Source organism: Podarcis vaucheri, assembly GCF_965113315.1.
Source record: "Podarcis vaucheri genome assembly, chromosome: 3".
Taxonomy (NCBI): Eukaryota; Metazoa; Chordata; class Lepidosauria; order Squamata; family Lacertidae; genus Podarcis; species Podarcis vaucheri.
In genome coordinates, this window is record NC_138761.1 from 17,876,840 (window position 1) to 17,891,856 (window position 15,017).

Sequence of the window (15,017 nt, forward strand, 5' to 3'; positions counted from 1 at the left end):
CTGCCTTGACAATGTAGGGCTGTTTTATTTAGCAGAGGTTTGTACATAAGGTAATTAACAACCAACAACAACAACAACAAAACCACAACTCCCCAAATCTCAACCCTATTCCCCTATTACCCTCGACCAGTCTTAGGTTGTAATCCTATACCCACTTACTTGGGGGTAAGCCCAATTGAACTCAGTAGGACTTACTTCTGAGTTGACACGTATAAGATTGCACTGTAAAATACTTTAGACTTTAAGTGAAATAAACCTTCTCCTTTGGGTATCTTTAGTGGTTACCAAATGGTATTGTGAGAGAGACTGTGAAGAGTTCTGATGTTGTAAGTGGATGGGCGCTTTGTTTTAGCAGTAATGTAGGGAAGGAGCTGAAGGGGAATGACTTGAGCAGAGGCTTGACAACCATATGTCAGGAGTGCTCTGATGGTGTTTCCTGCTTGGCAGGGGGTTGGACTCGATGGCCCTTGTGGTCTCTTCCAACTCTATGATTCTATGACTTCCAGAGTGCGGGAGGGGGACCTCTTCAGTAAACCAAAATGCCACTAGCAGTCCCTGTAGTAGAAAAAGTTTTAAACTACTCATTTGACTATTCTGCGGTAGCTAGATTCCTGCTTTTAATGTATCTCTCTGAAATACATTTTGTATTTCATACGAAGCCAAATGCCATGTATTAACGAGTTTAATTGTACAAAAACGATTATATGACATTTAATATTGTTGGAAGTAACATCTGTTGTACAACCTCAGCCTCTTTGTCTAAAAAAAAGTTTTGTGGTAGAACTTCCATTGAAAGTGTTTGTAAAAATTTCCGAGTGAGTGACTTGGAAATGGGTCCTTCTTAAACCGTCATGTAAGTTTAAGACAAAAATACAACCTCAAGTTAAAAACTCTGACTCCAGTCATGTGGCTATACTACTTTGCACCTTTCTAAATAACATCACTGGGATTTTACACCATTCTGAAAAGCATACTGGAATTTTCCAGTCTAGTTTATTTTGGTTTACTTATGAAACAAGAGGGGGGGAAAGGAAGCCATTTCTTCCAAAGCAATTAAAATTAGTGCAAGCATAAAGGGTAGGAGTCCAATGAGCCCAATCAGCAGAAGCCCTGTGCAAAGGAGCTTCTCCTCCTCCTCCTCCTCAGTGCACTTCCAAGGGGTGATCGGGAGCAGTGTACGGGGGGGGGAGGGAGAGAAGAGGAAATTGTTCCATCTAACACTCCGAAATTCTTGCACTGATGGAACAGTCACCTTAAATTCCTCCCTCACTTGGCTTGCGATATGTATAATGCACTGTCAAGCATGGAAGTTACCGTGTTGTGGTCAAAAGCGGCCAGACTACAGCCGTGTCCGGATTTTGTTAAAGACACAGGAGATGCGCTTATAAGCCACACGTCTGCTCTCAAAAAAGGCAGACATTTTTGCACCCCTGTGATTTACCGTGTCAGCACTGCAGCACACAAAATAAGGCACCATGCCCCTTTCTGCCAGCACAATGCCACAGCCTGCCTTGAGCCCCACCCTATTGTGGCAAAATGGTCCCATGTAAGCACCAAGGACTGCCACCAACTCCTTTATCGGGCATGCTATATCGGCTCCTGATTGGCAACTTACTTTCCTAGGGGTGAACCTGCACCACATCCCTAATAAAGCTGCCTGCCAGCAAGCCCTGTTTACACTAACCACACCTTCTCCAGACCTCTTTTCCATCTAGACTGGAAAAGGAATTAAGCATCCCTTAAAGGCCTAGATTTGGCCAAAGGCCTTCACATTTAGAGACCCTTGCTACATACCTTTGGGGCCCACTGGAGGTATATGGAAGCTAAGACAATTCTGATGGCTGAGGTCTGGGCTCACCAAAGCTCAGCTGCTCCTGATCCAGATGGTTATAAGCAGAAGCTCCAAACTGCTTCATGCACACTTGCTGAAGGCTGCTAACTTCTTGCAAAACCTCCTGTTACCTTCTTATACTTGCATATGAATGCATCTGTTTTGCCAAGGCTAACTTCCAAGGATTCCACCAGCACCAGTGAGCCAAAAGTCATCCTTTTATCGCTGGTGTTTTCTCTCTCTGCCTCTTGAGTTGATAGGGGAAGAGTCGTGGGGCCAAAGCTGTTACCTTTGGCGTTGCTGACTGACATCATGGCACTTTGTTTGCAAGGACTTGCAGGGATGCAGTTCTCAGTACCTAGACTGCTGGCAATGTCACCAGAGAGGCGCTTGTAGAGCTCTTGACTAAGTAGCAGCACAACAATCCCTCCACCACAAAGCACCCTGAAAGGGAACAACCAGAGGATATTTATTAATATCCTTGTGCAGCTACAATATTTATTAATTCAGCAGAAGACTTTTCAGTGTACAGAGGCTAAGAATACGGCAGTCATGACAAATCTTAGAGATGTTTATTGTAAAACCACTCATGGCCTTTTAAAACTAACTGAGTACTACTGGCAACATGATTTTTATCTCTCTGCTTTAAATTCTCAACATCTAGTAGGTAACATGGCCATGTTGAAGTGTGACTTTCCTTTGTTTAGCCTGCAATACCATTAGCCAGTAGCAGTTGTTGTGCCTCAGATATCAGAACGCACATACCTTTCGATTTCTTGAAAAATGTCCGGCAGCAAGGTCATGTCTTTTGTTATTTTGAACTTCTTTCCAAAGGGGATGTCCGCAAGAACAACATCAATGCTTTCCGACTGAAATGGCAACGCTATGAGATATTTAGACATTTAAGCATGTGAAATGCTCAGCCATTCTTCTTCTTTGTATATAATAATAACTCTAATTAGGGACTAACAGCTGACTACAAGGCATCACAAAGTATTTGATGCAGTCACAAATCATCGTTTCAATTACAATAAAGGAAATATAAAGCAATAAATTGATTTGTATAGTACTGCAGATACCCTTGCCAGCTCTTACCTGTCACAGAAGCTTTCAGTAACCCAATTTTATCCACTAGGCCTGCAGCTTTAATATTAGTGTAGGCTCCTTCTAATTGTGAATCACTTATGTCACTCCCTAAATAATGCACATTCTGAAGAGAAAAAACAAACATTTACATTAGTTTTTTTTAAATCCCCATAAATTATCAAAATAATCACTGAGAATGAGGCGTACTAACACCACCAACTGCAGAATCACAAGCTAGAAGGAATCAGCAGTTTGTATTAACATGAACACCTAAGCTAAAAGTCAACATATTTTCTAGAGAGAAATTCTGCTGCATATTAGAGGTTCATTATTTACAGATTTGGCCACAAGAGACTGCAATGCCATCTGTGGCCAGACATCACACTTGCTGTTATGACGGAGCTTACAGGCCATTCGGTTGCTGCTTCTAGCAGTATTGTTCCTAGCCCACATGTAGGATCCAGTACAAATGCACCAGCCTGGGGAGAAAGAAAGAAAGAAAAGCAAACACCACTATTCCATCTGTCAAGACATTGGGAAATCTGTCTTCTGGTACAAAGATATTATCTGCCAAATTAAAGGAAGCAAGAAACCAAGACTGAGCTTTCATGGTTAGGCTCCTCTGGTCAATGCTGTGGTCATTTAGAATAAACCACAAGAACAGACATAGAATACAGACGATGCTGTTGTGTAAACAAAGACGTGGGAAGCATGGATTGAAATCTTGCCTTTTTTGCAGGATTAGCGGGTCACCTTGGGTAACTGACCATATCTGAACCCCATGCCCATCTGTGAAATTCCTCTACAATTCTCATATATTGCTAGCATCAATAGCATTCTGCATAGTTGGGGCACTGTGTGAAACTAGTAACAATGGAGCTATTGCAGTTGAAAGGCATGTTGTAAACTCATGTAGCCCAATCTACAAACATGCCTAAATGTATCTGACCCAATAAAACTTATATCTCGTTGCCTGTGGGGCACTGATGAATTATTTCCCATACGTTCATTAACAGTTCCTTTTCAGCAAGCCTTACAACAATGGCTTAGGGCAGGGCAGGCAGACTGGCGGCCCTCCAGCAGTTGAGGGACTCCCAACTCCCACCAGCCCTGCCAGCATGGCCAAGGGAGAGGGAAGGTTGTGTTGGGAGCCCGGAAACATCTGGAGGCTCATGGGTTCCCCGCTGCTGGTTTAGGGTATTCATTCTGATTCCCATGATGCACCTGGGGGCTGGAGCCAAGCAGAAACATCTCCAAACACAGCACCATTTTTTGCGTGTTCAGTCAGAAATTAAGTCTGCTTGAGTTCATTGGGGCTTACTCCCAAGTCAACAGGACGCTGACTGCCACCTTAGCCACTTCACAATACAGTGGTGCCTCGCAAGACGAAAATAATCCATTCTGTGATTCTCTTCGCCTAGCGGTTTTTTCGTCTTGTGAAGCAAGCCCATTGAAGGATTAGCGGATTAGCGCTATTAGCGGCTTATCTGCTGATTGGATCAGCTGATAAGTGGCTTCGCGTCTTAGGAAAAGGGGGGGAAGGGAAAAAAACCAGCAGGAACTCACAAGACATTGTCGTCTTGTGAAGCAAGCCCATAGGAAATTCGTTTTGCGAAGCACCTCCAAAACGGAAAACTCTTTCGTCTAGCGAGTTTTCCGTCTTGCGGGGCACCACTGTACTACACAAGCTCTCACTTTCATTTTAAATACTTCCAGTGGCAAGATTCTGGTTACTGAGAGTTGCTCAGTAACCAAAGAGCAACTAAAACTCTACTTGGCTGATTACCTTGATTTCAGCAAGGGATGCCATAGCCCAAGCAACGGTAGATCGCAACCCAGCTGTTTTGATATATGATCTGCTTGCCAAGGGAAGTCTGCAAACAAAACACCATATTAAAATGTATCTTTCTCTCTCTCACACACAGAGAATTCTAATATACTCAAACTCTAAAACTATGCGCTATTGTTATTCCAAATAGATAAGAAGTTTTTATCCCCAAATCTTCAAATTTGTGAATAAGCTGGTGGCAAATCTTGTTTAAGATACAGAGACAAATGAAAATGAGATATATTGATGTTAAGTACTTAGGACTAGAACAGATGGGAAGATAGCCCAGAAGAACCAGTGGAAAATTGTCTAGATAAACAGATATACACACACGGGTACAGAGGAAGGAAAATAACTTTGCAAACAGCGGGACCAAAAGTCCATGATGAAATGCAAAAGACAGCAGTCACTGGTCACATTTAAACATCCCTGATCATTCTGGAGCTGACCTCACAAGTCACCATACTTTAATTCAGAAATCTTTTGAACTGAAATTGGAAAGATCTTTTCCACTAAAGTAATTGTCTCCCTTCTTATTGTCAGCAAGCACAACAGTTCCATCACAGTGACTGCTGCTATACCAGCCTGTTCTTATCTTGTATACATCTAATCTGGGCTCTGCAGAGAAATGCAACAAACTCACTGTTACTCCTTGCGTTTCATGGCAGTTTGGTCCTACTGCTTAGAATTTCCGCACTCTGCACCAGTGTATATGTATATTATTTTAATCCATCAGCCATCTGAGAATAACAGTCCACAGATCTGATTTAAGGGGGCAGTAATTCATAAAGCCTCGTGCCACTATTAAAATGTCAAGTTTTTAAGGTCCCATGGGACTCTTTGTTGATTATATACAACAGGGAAACATAGTAACGCCTCAGAAATTTACTTCAATTAAAAGTGTATTTTTGGACTATGAACTGTAGTTTTTAATGCAGTATTTACCTGAAAACAGGAATCCCAATCACAGAGTAAATGTCATTTAGATGCACAAAGATCTGAAAGGCAATGGAATCTTACAATGAAGAGTTACTTGCATTTCAGCTTTAGCTGATTTGAACATATATATATATATATATATATATATATATATATATATATAATCTCAATGAAATTTTCAATGGTCTTTTTTTTTCATTTAAACTAGCAAGCAATCTGGTTCTCATACAAAAGTTATTATACTGGGGCCTATCTGTATCAAATAGGTACACCTTGTGGGCAAAGGCAATCCCTGGAATCGTCAGATTTGCACAGAAGTTGCAGCTGCGCAGATCTGAGGTTGCACCATGGTGCATCTCTGTCAGTGCATATATTTATACTGGTGCTGAGGATTGAAGAACAGAGGAAGAATTGCGGAGAAGAACCCAATGCAGTGCTGAACTCCTCATTTGTTTCTGCCTGGCTGAGAGTGGCATTAGCTGTTTCAAAGACAGCACTACACCATCCATGGAAGTTCAGCACAGGGTTTTGACAGGAAGTCTATAGGGCTGGGCTGTAAATTCTATAAGGAAAATATATATGAAAAATGTTTTCTTAAAAAAAGCACTGCCACAAGCATGAACTATCAACGTATCAGTTTTATAGTTTAAAATTTGTCTTTTATCTATTGATTCTACTACAGTTCATATTCAGTTTTTCAATCTATCTTTGTTGATAATTGAAATGTCTGCTTATCCTGTTTCTTCTGGTTTAAGCCTCTTCTCTCTCTCTTAATTTTTTTTGTTCATTTTTCTTTCTTTTTGCTTTAATCTTGATTCTCTTCACAGGCTTCCTTTATTGTTGCATTTCGTTTAAACTTCTGAGATTAAAGCATCTTCACAGATTTGCCCTCTTCCATATCTAATTTCTTTGCTTTCTTTCAATTCTCCTTCTTGGCTCCTTAGTACTAAAGTTCTGATTAAATCACCACTCCCTTGTCCAACTTCTTGCCTAGGAGATTTCACTACTTTGCAGACCTTTATGCATGTAACTCCTCTTTTAGATATCCAGCTAGCATCCTCTTTATCCTACTTTGAAGTTATTTAAAAACTCATTATCTTTGCTCTTTCGTCTTTGCTTATTGTTAGGTGAATTACAGAATAAGACTAATTTTAAAACAACTCTGGATGTTGCTGACCAGAAACTTTTATTAGGGATGATGGCAATGATAGTCTAGTAACATCCCTGCTTTTAATAGGAACCAAAGGGGTTAATTTCACCCAGGTGGCAAAAGTTTCCCCTTTTAGAGTGCGGTGCTGCAGGTACCGATCTATGCATTAATTCTAGTATATTTTAAGAGAATTTACAAAATATAAAATTTGGACAGGGCTGCCATTCATAAATCAGAGAATCTCATAACTGGTTGAAGGTCTTCAGACATTAAGCATACTGAGACAGGTTATTGCAGGATCACTGTGCTCTATTAGTACCTTGCTGTGTTAAAAACCTCTTAAGGTACCTGGATCTTTCCATTGTTGGAGACAGCATACTGGGTTAGGAGGACACATTGGTTTGATTCCCAAAGCCTAATCTCAAAGGGACTTTGAGAGGAACGTAAGTGTACAAAGAAGTTCAACTCAGTCAGATCAAGACCTTTATCTGAGGAGCAAGAATCCACAGAGATTACCCACATTTCAATGTATTAATTTTGTTACCTCTATGTCAGGATTTCTCAAATCTGCTTTCCATCCAAAATTCTTCATAACAGCCGTTCCAATTATCCTCCCCATCTCCTGAAAAGACAAATTAGCAATGAGAGAGACCTGAGCATGTGGTATGACAAATTGCTCCTGAAACTTGAAATGGCCAGGAAGAAAAGAAGATGGGTTAGGTTGAGATCAGTGGAAGGTACCCTAGTGCCTTCCATATCTTGTTATGTGAGAAACAGTTCCCAGCACCCTTGACCATGGTGGCTGGGGCCAAAAGATCTTGCAGTCTCAACCTATGCATGCTTTCTTTGAAGCAACTCCCAATAAGTTCTATGTAGCGTAGTCCACATTAAGGACTGAAATCTTGAAATGACACAATCCATAATTACTTGGAGGAAGCAATTATTTCATGGAATATTCTTCCAAACTGAAGACATTTTTGAAAAAGAGTTCAAAGAACGGAATTAATTGCTTCTTCCACGCTCTCATCAACATCTACTAAGAGCATTCTACTTTACAAGACAAGACGTTATTTTTGCTTGATAACCAAACCTTCAGAATAGCAGTCTTGAAATTTATCTCGAGTATGGATAATCAAGAGTAATTCAGCACTCCACACACACACACACACACACACACACACACACACCCCTTTGCAAATTAATAGGAATTCCAAAAGATGGTACAGAAGACAGTCTGTAAAGCTCAGCTTGCTTTTAAAAATATTATTTAGGATGCAGAATGCTAATGATTCCTATACAGCCCACTCAAGCAGTGCTATTTTCTCCTTATGCGTCTGCCATTCAGAAAACTTAATGACTACTGATTATGCATAACGAAGAAATAAACTCTCAGCCGCCTGCATAATAATCTGGGCTGGCAGCGCACAATCAAGAACATTTAACTATTTCATTAGCAGCCTGATGCTGTATGTTGGGATTGTGTTAAAAGCAGCTGCATGCATCTTGTTTGTAGATAAGAACATAAGAATAGCTCTGCTGGATTCTGACCAGAGGCCCATCTAGTTTCACATCCTGTTCTCACAGTGGCCAAACAAATCTCCACAAACCTGAGCAGTAAATATTTTTGCAAGGGCTCCACTACAGCGGCAGGAAACTCTGAAACTGAAGCAACTGCTGCTCTCGCCAGATTTCTCTTGAGTAAGTTCAAGAGTCTTTTCCAAAAATGATCTGCCCGAAGACAAGCTGTTGCTGTTAGGAACCTTGGCGGCGTTACAGCCCTGTTGGTTTTCTGTTTGAGTTTCACCAGAAACTGTCTCCGATATTAGTTCTCTCTTCTGTTTTTTATTTTGGATACTGCCCTCCTCTTCCAGCTTCCGTTTCTGGGAGTCTGGACGTTCCTCACACCTGTTTTCTTCTTTCACCTCCTGGCAATGAAGACTTCTCCAAAGAGTAACCATATCCAGCCAATGCCTGGGAGTCTCATTTACAAGTTTTTGAATGTCATGAATTACTCTGCCTGAAAGAAATGAAGAATCTAAACTCATGTAACCTTTAACACATACAGTGGTGCCTCGCAAGACGAATGCCTCGCAAGACGGAAAACTCGCTAGACGAAAGAGTTTTCCGTTTTGGAGGTGCTTTGCAAAACGAATTTCCTATGGGCTTGCTTCGCAAGACGACAATGTCTTGTGAGTTCCTGCTGGTTTTTTTTCCTCCCCCCCTTTTTCTAAGCCGCTAAGCCGCTTATCAGCTGATCCGATCAGCAGATAAGCAGCTAATAGCGCTAATCCACTAATCCTTCAATGGGTTTGCTTCGCAAGACGAAAAAACCGCTAGACGAAGAGAATCACAGAATGGATTCTTTTCGTCTTGCGAGGGACCACTGTAAATAGCACATAACAATAAACTGTATATTTTGAAGTATTGGAATATATTCCAAGGACTGTTTTCTTAGGGGGTTAGGGAATGCAGTACTTTTGTCTCCCAAGACCCATGCTTCCTCCCCATCTTATCTAATCCGCCAGACTTTGCCTAGCAAGCCACTTTCCTCCTTCCTGGGCCTGGTATACTAAGACCTAAGAACCAAATCTAAGAACCAGAAAGCCACTAAGCTGTCTTAATCAGCTGGAGAGCTTGTGTTCAAGAGAAACACTCAAGCAATCTTAGATTGCAATCCTACACCCAAATACACGGGAATAAGTCCCATTGAAATTCTGTGTGACTTCCTTTGGGGTAAACATAGCTAGGATTGTGCTATTATTTTTAAGTAGGTGTTAAACTTGTATGAAGCCTATGGTTATGTTTTAGCTATTCAGAGAACCAATGAATGTTTTCATTCCTGCTTTTGACTAAAATAATAAGGGCTTTCTTACTTCTTAATTAAGCAAATAACACTGAAAGCTATCAAATCACTGTTTTCTGTTTTCAAAAAAGGGGGTCTATTCCTTAAACACCAGCTGCATGGGATCCTGGAGATGTGTCCAGGTGTGATGATGATGGTGGTGGTATACTAGTTCATACACCTTGGTGAACATACAGCTCAGACTCTAGAATCCCACATGTACACCTGTGTAGATCTAATGCTCCCATGTGGTTGCCTAAATATTCATGAGCAATAGGGGCTAAACAAGCAAGGTAAAAAGAAAGGAGGCCTACACTACCCTAGACCAGAATTTTCCATGTGTCACAGCATGTTAGTGTGTCAGCTGCAGTGTGCAGGTGTGTTATGTGAACTCTTCCTGCACTGCTCCCGGGGCTGGAAAGAAGGGCTTAGTTTAACCTCCTGTTTGCTAGTAAAACTGAATTACTGTGTCGTGAAATGATGTCTAAAAAGTGTGCTAGGAAACGTTTGGAAAGCTCTGCCCCAGACCTTCAACACAATTTTTATTCAAAATGGGGTTGAAAGGGAGAGGGGGGCAGGGACTTGCTATGATAGGGCCCCTTTCAATTTCCCTATTTATTGAATAACCTAGACAGCATCTTAAAAAGCAGAGATATCACCTTGCCGACAAAGGTATGTATAGTTAAAGCTATGGTTTTCCCCAGTAGTGATGTATGGAAGTGAGAGCTGGACCATAAAGAAGGCTGATCGCCGAATAATTGATGCTTTTGAATTATGGTGCTGGAGGAGACTCTTGAGAGTCCCATGGACTGCAAGAAGATCAAACCGATCCATTCTAAAGGAAATCAGCCCTGAGTGCTCACTGGAAGGACAGATCGTGAAGCTTAGGCTCCAATACTTTGGCCACCTCATGAGAAGAGAAGACTCCCTGGAAAAGACCCTGATGTTGGGAAAGACGGAAGGCACAAGGAGAAGGGGACGACAGAGGACGAGATGGTTGGACAGTGTTCTCGAAGCTACCAGCATGAGTTTGACCAAACTGTGGGAGGCAGTGGAAGACAGGAGTGCCTGGCGTGCTCTGGTCCATGGGGTCAGGATGAGTTGGACACGACTCAACGACTAAACAACAACAACAACAATTTATTGAATACGCATCTTGTCCTTATTCCAACAAGCGCCGAGCAGCATCTTAAGCTTCACAACAACCACTTAGGTAAGTGAGATCTTGAGATAGTGTCCACCTGTCCAAGTACACCAAATGAGGAACATAGCCAGAGAGATGTCTTGGCTAGAGAGTTAGTTCCTTTGGAGCCTTCTGCAGCTTGCATGCTGAAGACAGAGGAAGCCCCTGGCGGCTCCTTCCTACCACCTCCTGGAGCTGCTGCGATGGCCATGTTGCCCGTGAGCTGGCTCAGTACCATATCTTCCTACCGTGCTGCAACAGCAGCAGCCGCCAAGAACCTGAGCTCCCAGTGAAGCACACTGGGAAAGCCCCTCTAGATGTTGCCCCCCAGGAATCCTCACCCATGATCCAGCAGCTAGCCAAGGACCTGTCTGACCTCAATGAACTGCTTAAGAGAACCCTCAGGAGCCAGAATATGGGTCTGTGGTGCTGATGGCATCATCACAGCCATCAGCACCACCAGCAAACTGTAACTTGTAACGTGCTGTTCACTTGGGATGAATAGCAGCTGGAGCTGTGCGAGCACCTGAAAGGCAAGCTGTATCTGCCCAACAAATGCACACTCTGGGTTTGTCTCACCGCTTTCCCCCAGGAAGACACAAGGTTACCACTGAATTGGACCAAGCGGCAATTAGGTTTGCCATTTGGTCCAATTCAGTGGTAAAAAGTGTGTTTAAAGAAGAGGGAAAAGCAGAGCATGGAAGAGCAGAATAACCGAAAACGTGCATTTTTTTTTTTGGACAGGCCTTCGATGAAAAACAGTCCCGGTCCACGAAATTCACTGAACGGACAGATTTAGCAGTTTTTATTATTGCTTGTTGTGTTTACTTTCTCGGTTATAACCTGCCCCGAGGTCTACAGATAAAGGGCAAGATGCAAGCTATGAAAAATAAATAGCTGAGCAGGAATCTGAACGACCGCTTACCACATTGAACCCCAAAGCTACTCAGCACTAACTCCTTTTAACAAAGAGGCAGGAAGGTTATAGGGTGGCCTTTCTCGCTCTGGAAGGTTACAGGAGATAGGCAAGCACGAGGCAAACCCACAAGACTACAGTAAAAAAATAAAATACCTTTATTTCTGGAGATGGAAAGTGGAGGATATTTATTCAGCAGCAAAAACAAGCGCTCCGCAGACTTCAGCTCCTTCAGCATACTCAGCTCTGCGCTGGTGGTGAAGAAGACTTTTCCCGATACATATTCCACCTTGACAGAGAATGTACACTGATTATATAGTAAATCTGAAAATGGCATTGCCCATAAATGATCTGTTTATTATGATTTAGCTAGTTGGTTTATTCCCTGCTCTTCTACGATAGTCCTCAAAGCAGCTCACAACACTAACAAAATGGGCTGAAGCCACATGGGATTTGAACATGGGATTTGAAACCATAGTGGACCTTTGCTTAGCCTTGCAAATGTGCCAGCCGTTTTATTGTTACACTGCTAGGATGAAGTCCCAGTCCCAGTTATGACCGGGATGCAGACACTGGGTGGACTAGCACCTTACACTTTCCCAGGGAAGTTTGCCTGGAGCTTTCATTATACACCTTTAGGTGCCTGGCAAAAACGTTCCTTTTTAACCAGGCCTTTGGTTGATCTGATTGACATAATATGCCAGGAGTAGCAAACTTTTTTAGCAGGGGGTTGGTCCACCCTCCCTCGGACCTTGTGGGGGCTGGAACATATTTTTTTTGGGGAAAGAACGAATTCCTATGCCCCACAAATAAACCAGAGATGCATTTTAAATAAATAAAAGGACACATTCTACTCATGTCAAAACATGCTGATTCCCAGACCGTCTGCGGGCCGGATTGAGAAGGCGACTGGGCCGGATCCGGCCCCCGGGCCTTAGTTTGCCTACCCATGTCCTATGCCCTTTTAAAATGTGTTTTTTTGTGGGGACAGGGGCTACTGGGTTGTTGTTTTTATTTTTATTATGTATTTTGTGGTTTTATATCTTGATTTTATTCTGTGAACCGCCCTCAGATCCGCAGGTATAGGGCGGTATTTAAATTAATAATAATAATGATGATGATGATTACACTTAACGCACACCCAGAATGCACATTACCATTCCCTATGGATCACAGCAGGAACCACAGTTGCCCCTCACAGAGCTAGAATCCCCAGCATCCTTAAACTACAGTTCCCAGGATTCTTCTGTGGTTTGGGGTGCATGGAGAACTAGCCATGTGCTTTCAATGCATCCTCAACCTTGTTTTGTGGGCAAAGCCCCCACTGACCACTGAGGGTGTGGGGAGCTCTCTTTCTGAGTAAACAGAGAGAGGGGCTCCAGAAGGGGAGAGGCCATGTAGACGGCCGGATTTGATGAGGCCCTAAGCTCCTGAAGGTAATGGGGCCCTTTTTATGTCCAGCTGTCTTTGTCAACAACAAATTGTCGCTGTTTTTTGTGTTGAATATATGCTATATGGCAATTTATGGACCTAATAGGTATCTAAAGCCATTTGCACGTAACAAAATATGCATTTTATCAAAGTAATTGTTGAACTGAAATACAATTATTTTAATAGTGAAATACAATTAAGAACAAGTATATTAATACAGCAGTGGAAGAAAGGAGTGCCTGGCGTGCTCTGGTCCATGGGTCACGAAGAGTCGGACACGACTAAACAACAACATATTAATACAGTGGACACTCAGGTTGCGAACGTGATCCGTGCAGGATGCACATTCGCAACCCACAGCGGCGTGTCTGCGCACAGGCGGGTTGCGATTTAGCTTGCACGACCACCGAAACCCAGAAGTAACCCGTTCTGGTACTTCCGGGTTTCGGTGGGTGCGTAACCCGAAAAAACTCAACCTGAAGCGGCTGTAACCCGAGGTATGACTGTAGTGAAATAATGATTAAGCTCTAACCTAAAATGATGTAGCTTTTATTTTATTTGTTTTTTATCTTCTATTTTGGAAATGTGCATCTAGTATTTTTTACCTTTACACTTTTTTTGGGGGGGGGGCCCCCAAGAGAGTGGGGCCATGATGAGCTATAGCTTGTTCAGCTTATACGTCAATCCGGCACTGGCCGTGCAGACGAAGCAACCTCACCCCGGGACAGCTCGCTCGTCTGCACCGCGTTTAGCCGCCCACCCTCCTCTCCGCCGGCAAGGAGGCGGAGCGAGGCTCTCGGTCCAAAGGGATTCGCCGGACCTTCTTCTAAGCAGCCCGGCCGGAGGGCCTCACCTGCGCGGCGTCCAGTCGAGTCCGCACCTCCCTCAGCAGGAAAGGCTCCATCCCGCGGCCCGCCGTGCAGAAATATCGCGCGGGGAGGCCGGCGCGGCAGCAGGGCGCTTTCGGCGGAGGCTGCCCGCCCTCGTCAGCCATCGCGGCCCCGCCGAGAGCCCGCCTTCTTCCGCCCAGGCGCCGGGAGCCGTTTGCCTCCTACAGGGGAAGGGGGGAGAAGTCCCCGCCTTGTTTGGTTCCATCCCTTCCCAGAGGAGGCGGTGGCTCCGCCATGTTTTCCCCTCTGGGGTGGAAGGAGCCTTGGCCGCCCTTCACTTTGAATTAGGGTCCCCCGAGGGTCATCTAGCCCAACCCCCGGCGATGCAGGAATCTCGGCTGAAGGCATCCTTGACAGGTGGCCAGCCAAGCTCTGCTTTAAACCCCCCCCCCCCAAGGAAGGAGAGTCCGCAAGCTCCCGAGGGAGTCAAACAGCTCTTACCGTCAGAAAGTTCTTCTCGATGTTGTAACTTTCTTGTAACTTGAAGCCATGAGTTCGAGTTCTACCCTCCAGAGCAGGAGAAAAGACGCTTGTTCCCTCTTCCAGGGGACAGCCCTTCGGATATTTGAAGATGGCTATCGTATCTCCTCTCAGTCTCCTCTTTTGAAAGCTCCTTCATAAGGCTGGGTTTCCAGATCATCTCAGTTGCCCTCCTTTGCACATGCCCCAGCTTTTCAATAGCCTTATTAAATTTGGGCGCCCAGAACAGGACACAATATTTCAGGTGTGGTCTGACCAAAGCAGAATCGATTGGGACTATGATTTCCCTTGATCTATACCCACCACTTTTCGCTTCTTTGGGGTTAATTTTTTTAAAAGAGCTTTAGGAAGTGCAGCCTTTATTTATCTGTTTGCTGCGTTTATATCCCACCGTTTTTTCTCCAAGCAGCTCAGGGCAGAAAACATCGTTTTAATCCCTTC

The 15,017-nt window shown here is 43.5% G+C and overlaps 1 protein-coding gene across 3 annotated transcripts; it reads right to left on the bottom strand.

Moving 5' to 3' along the window:
* Positions 1–5: 5 nt before the first annotated feature.
* THUMPD2 (THUMP domain 2 tRNA and snRNA guanosine methyltransferase) lies at positions 6–14,668 on the bottom strand. 3 transcript variants are annotated; one of them, XM_082217675.1, is made up of 10 exons: positions 14,538–14,668; positions 11,932–12,064; positions 8,442–8,851; positions 7,379–7,456; positions 5,691–5,743; positions 4,704–4,791; positions 3,325–3,396; positions 2,927–3,041; positions 2,597–2,714; positions 6–2,275 (listed from the first exon to the last, which is right to left on the bottom strand). In XM_082217675.1, the coding sequence occupies exons 2-10, from the start codon at positions 12,011–12,013 to the stop codon at positions 1,936–1,938; spliced, it is 1,356 nt and encodes a 451-aa protein (XP_082073801.1). In that variant the 5' UTR covers positions 12,014–12,064; positions 14,538–14,668; the 3' UTR covers positions 6–1,935. The 3 variants fall into 3 exon arrangements, with proteins under 3 accessions (XP_082073801.1, XP_082073800.1, XP_082073802.1); XM_082217674.1 differs by lacking the exon at positions 14,538–14,668 and adding an exon at positions 14,060–14,271; XM_082217676.1 differs by lacking the exon at positions 14,538–14,668 and adding an exon at positions 13,967–13,986.
* Positions 14,669–15,017: the final 349 nt, after the last annotated feature.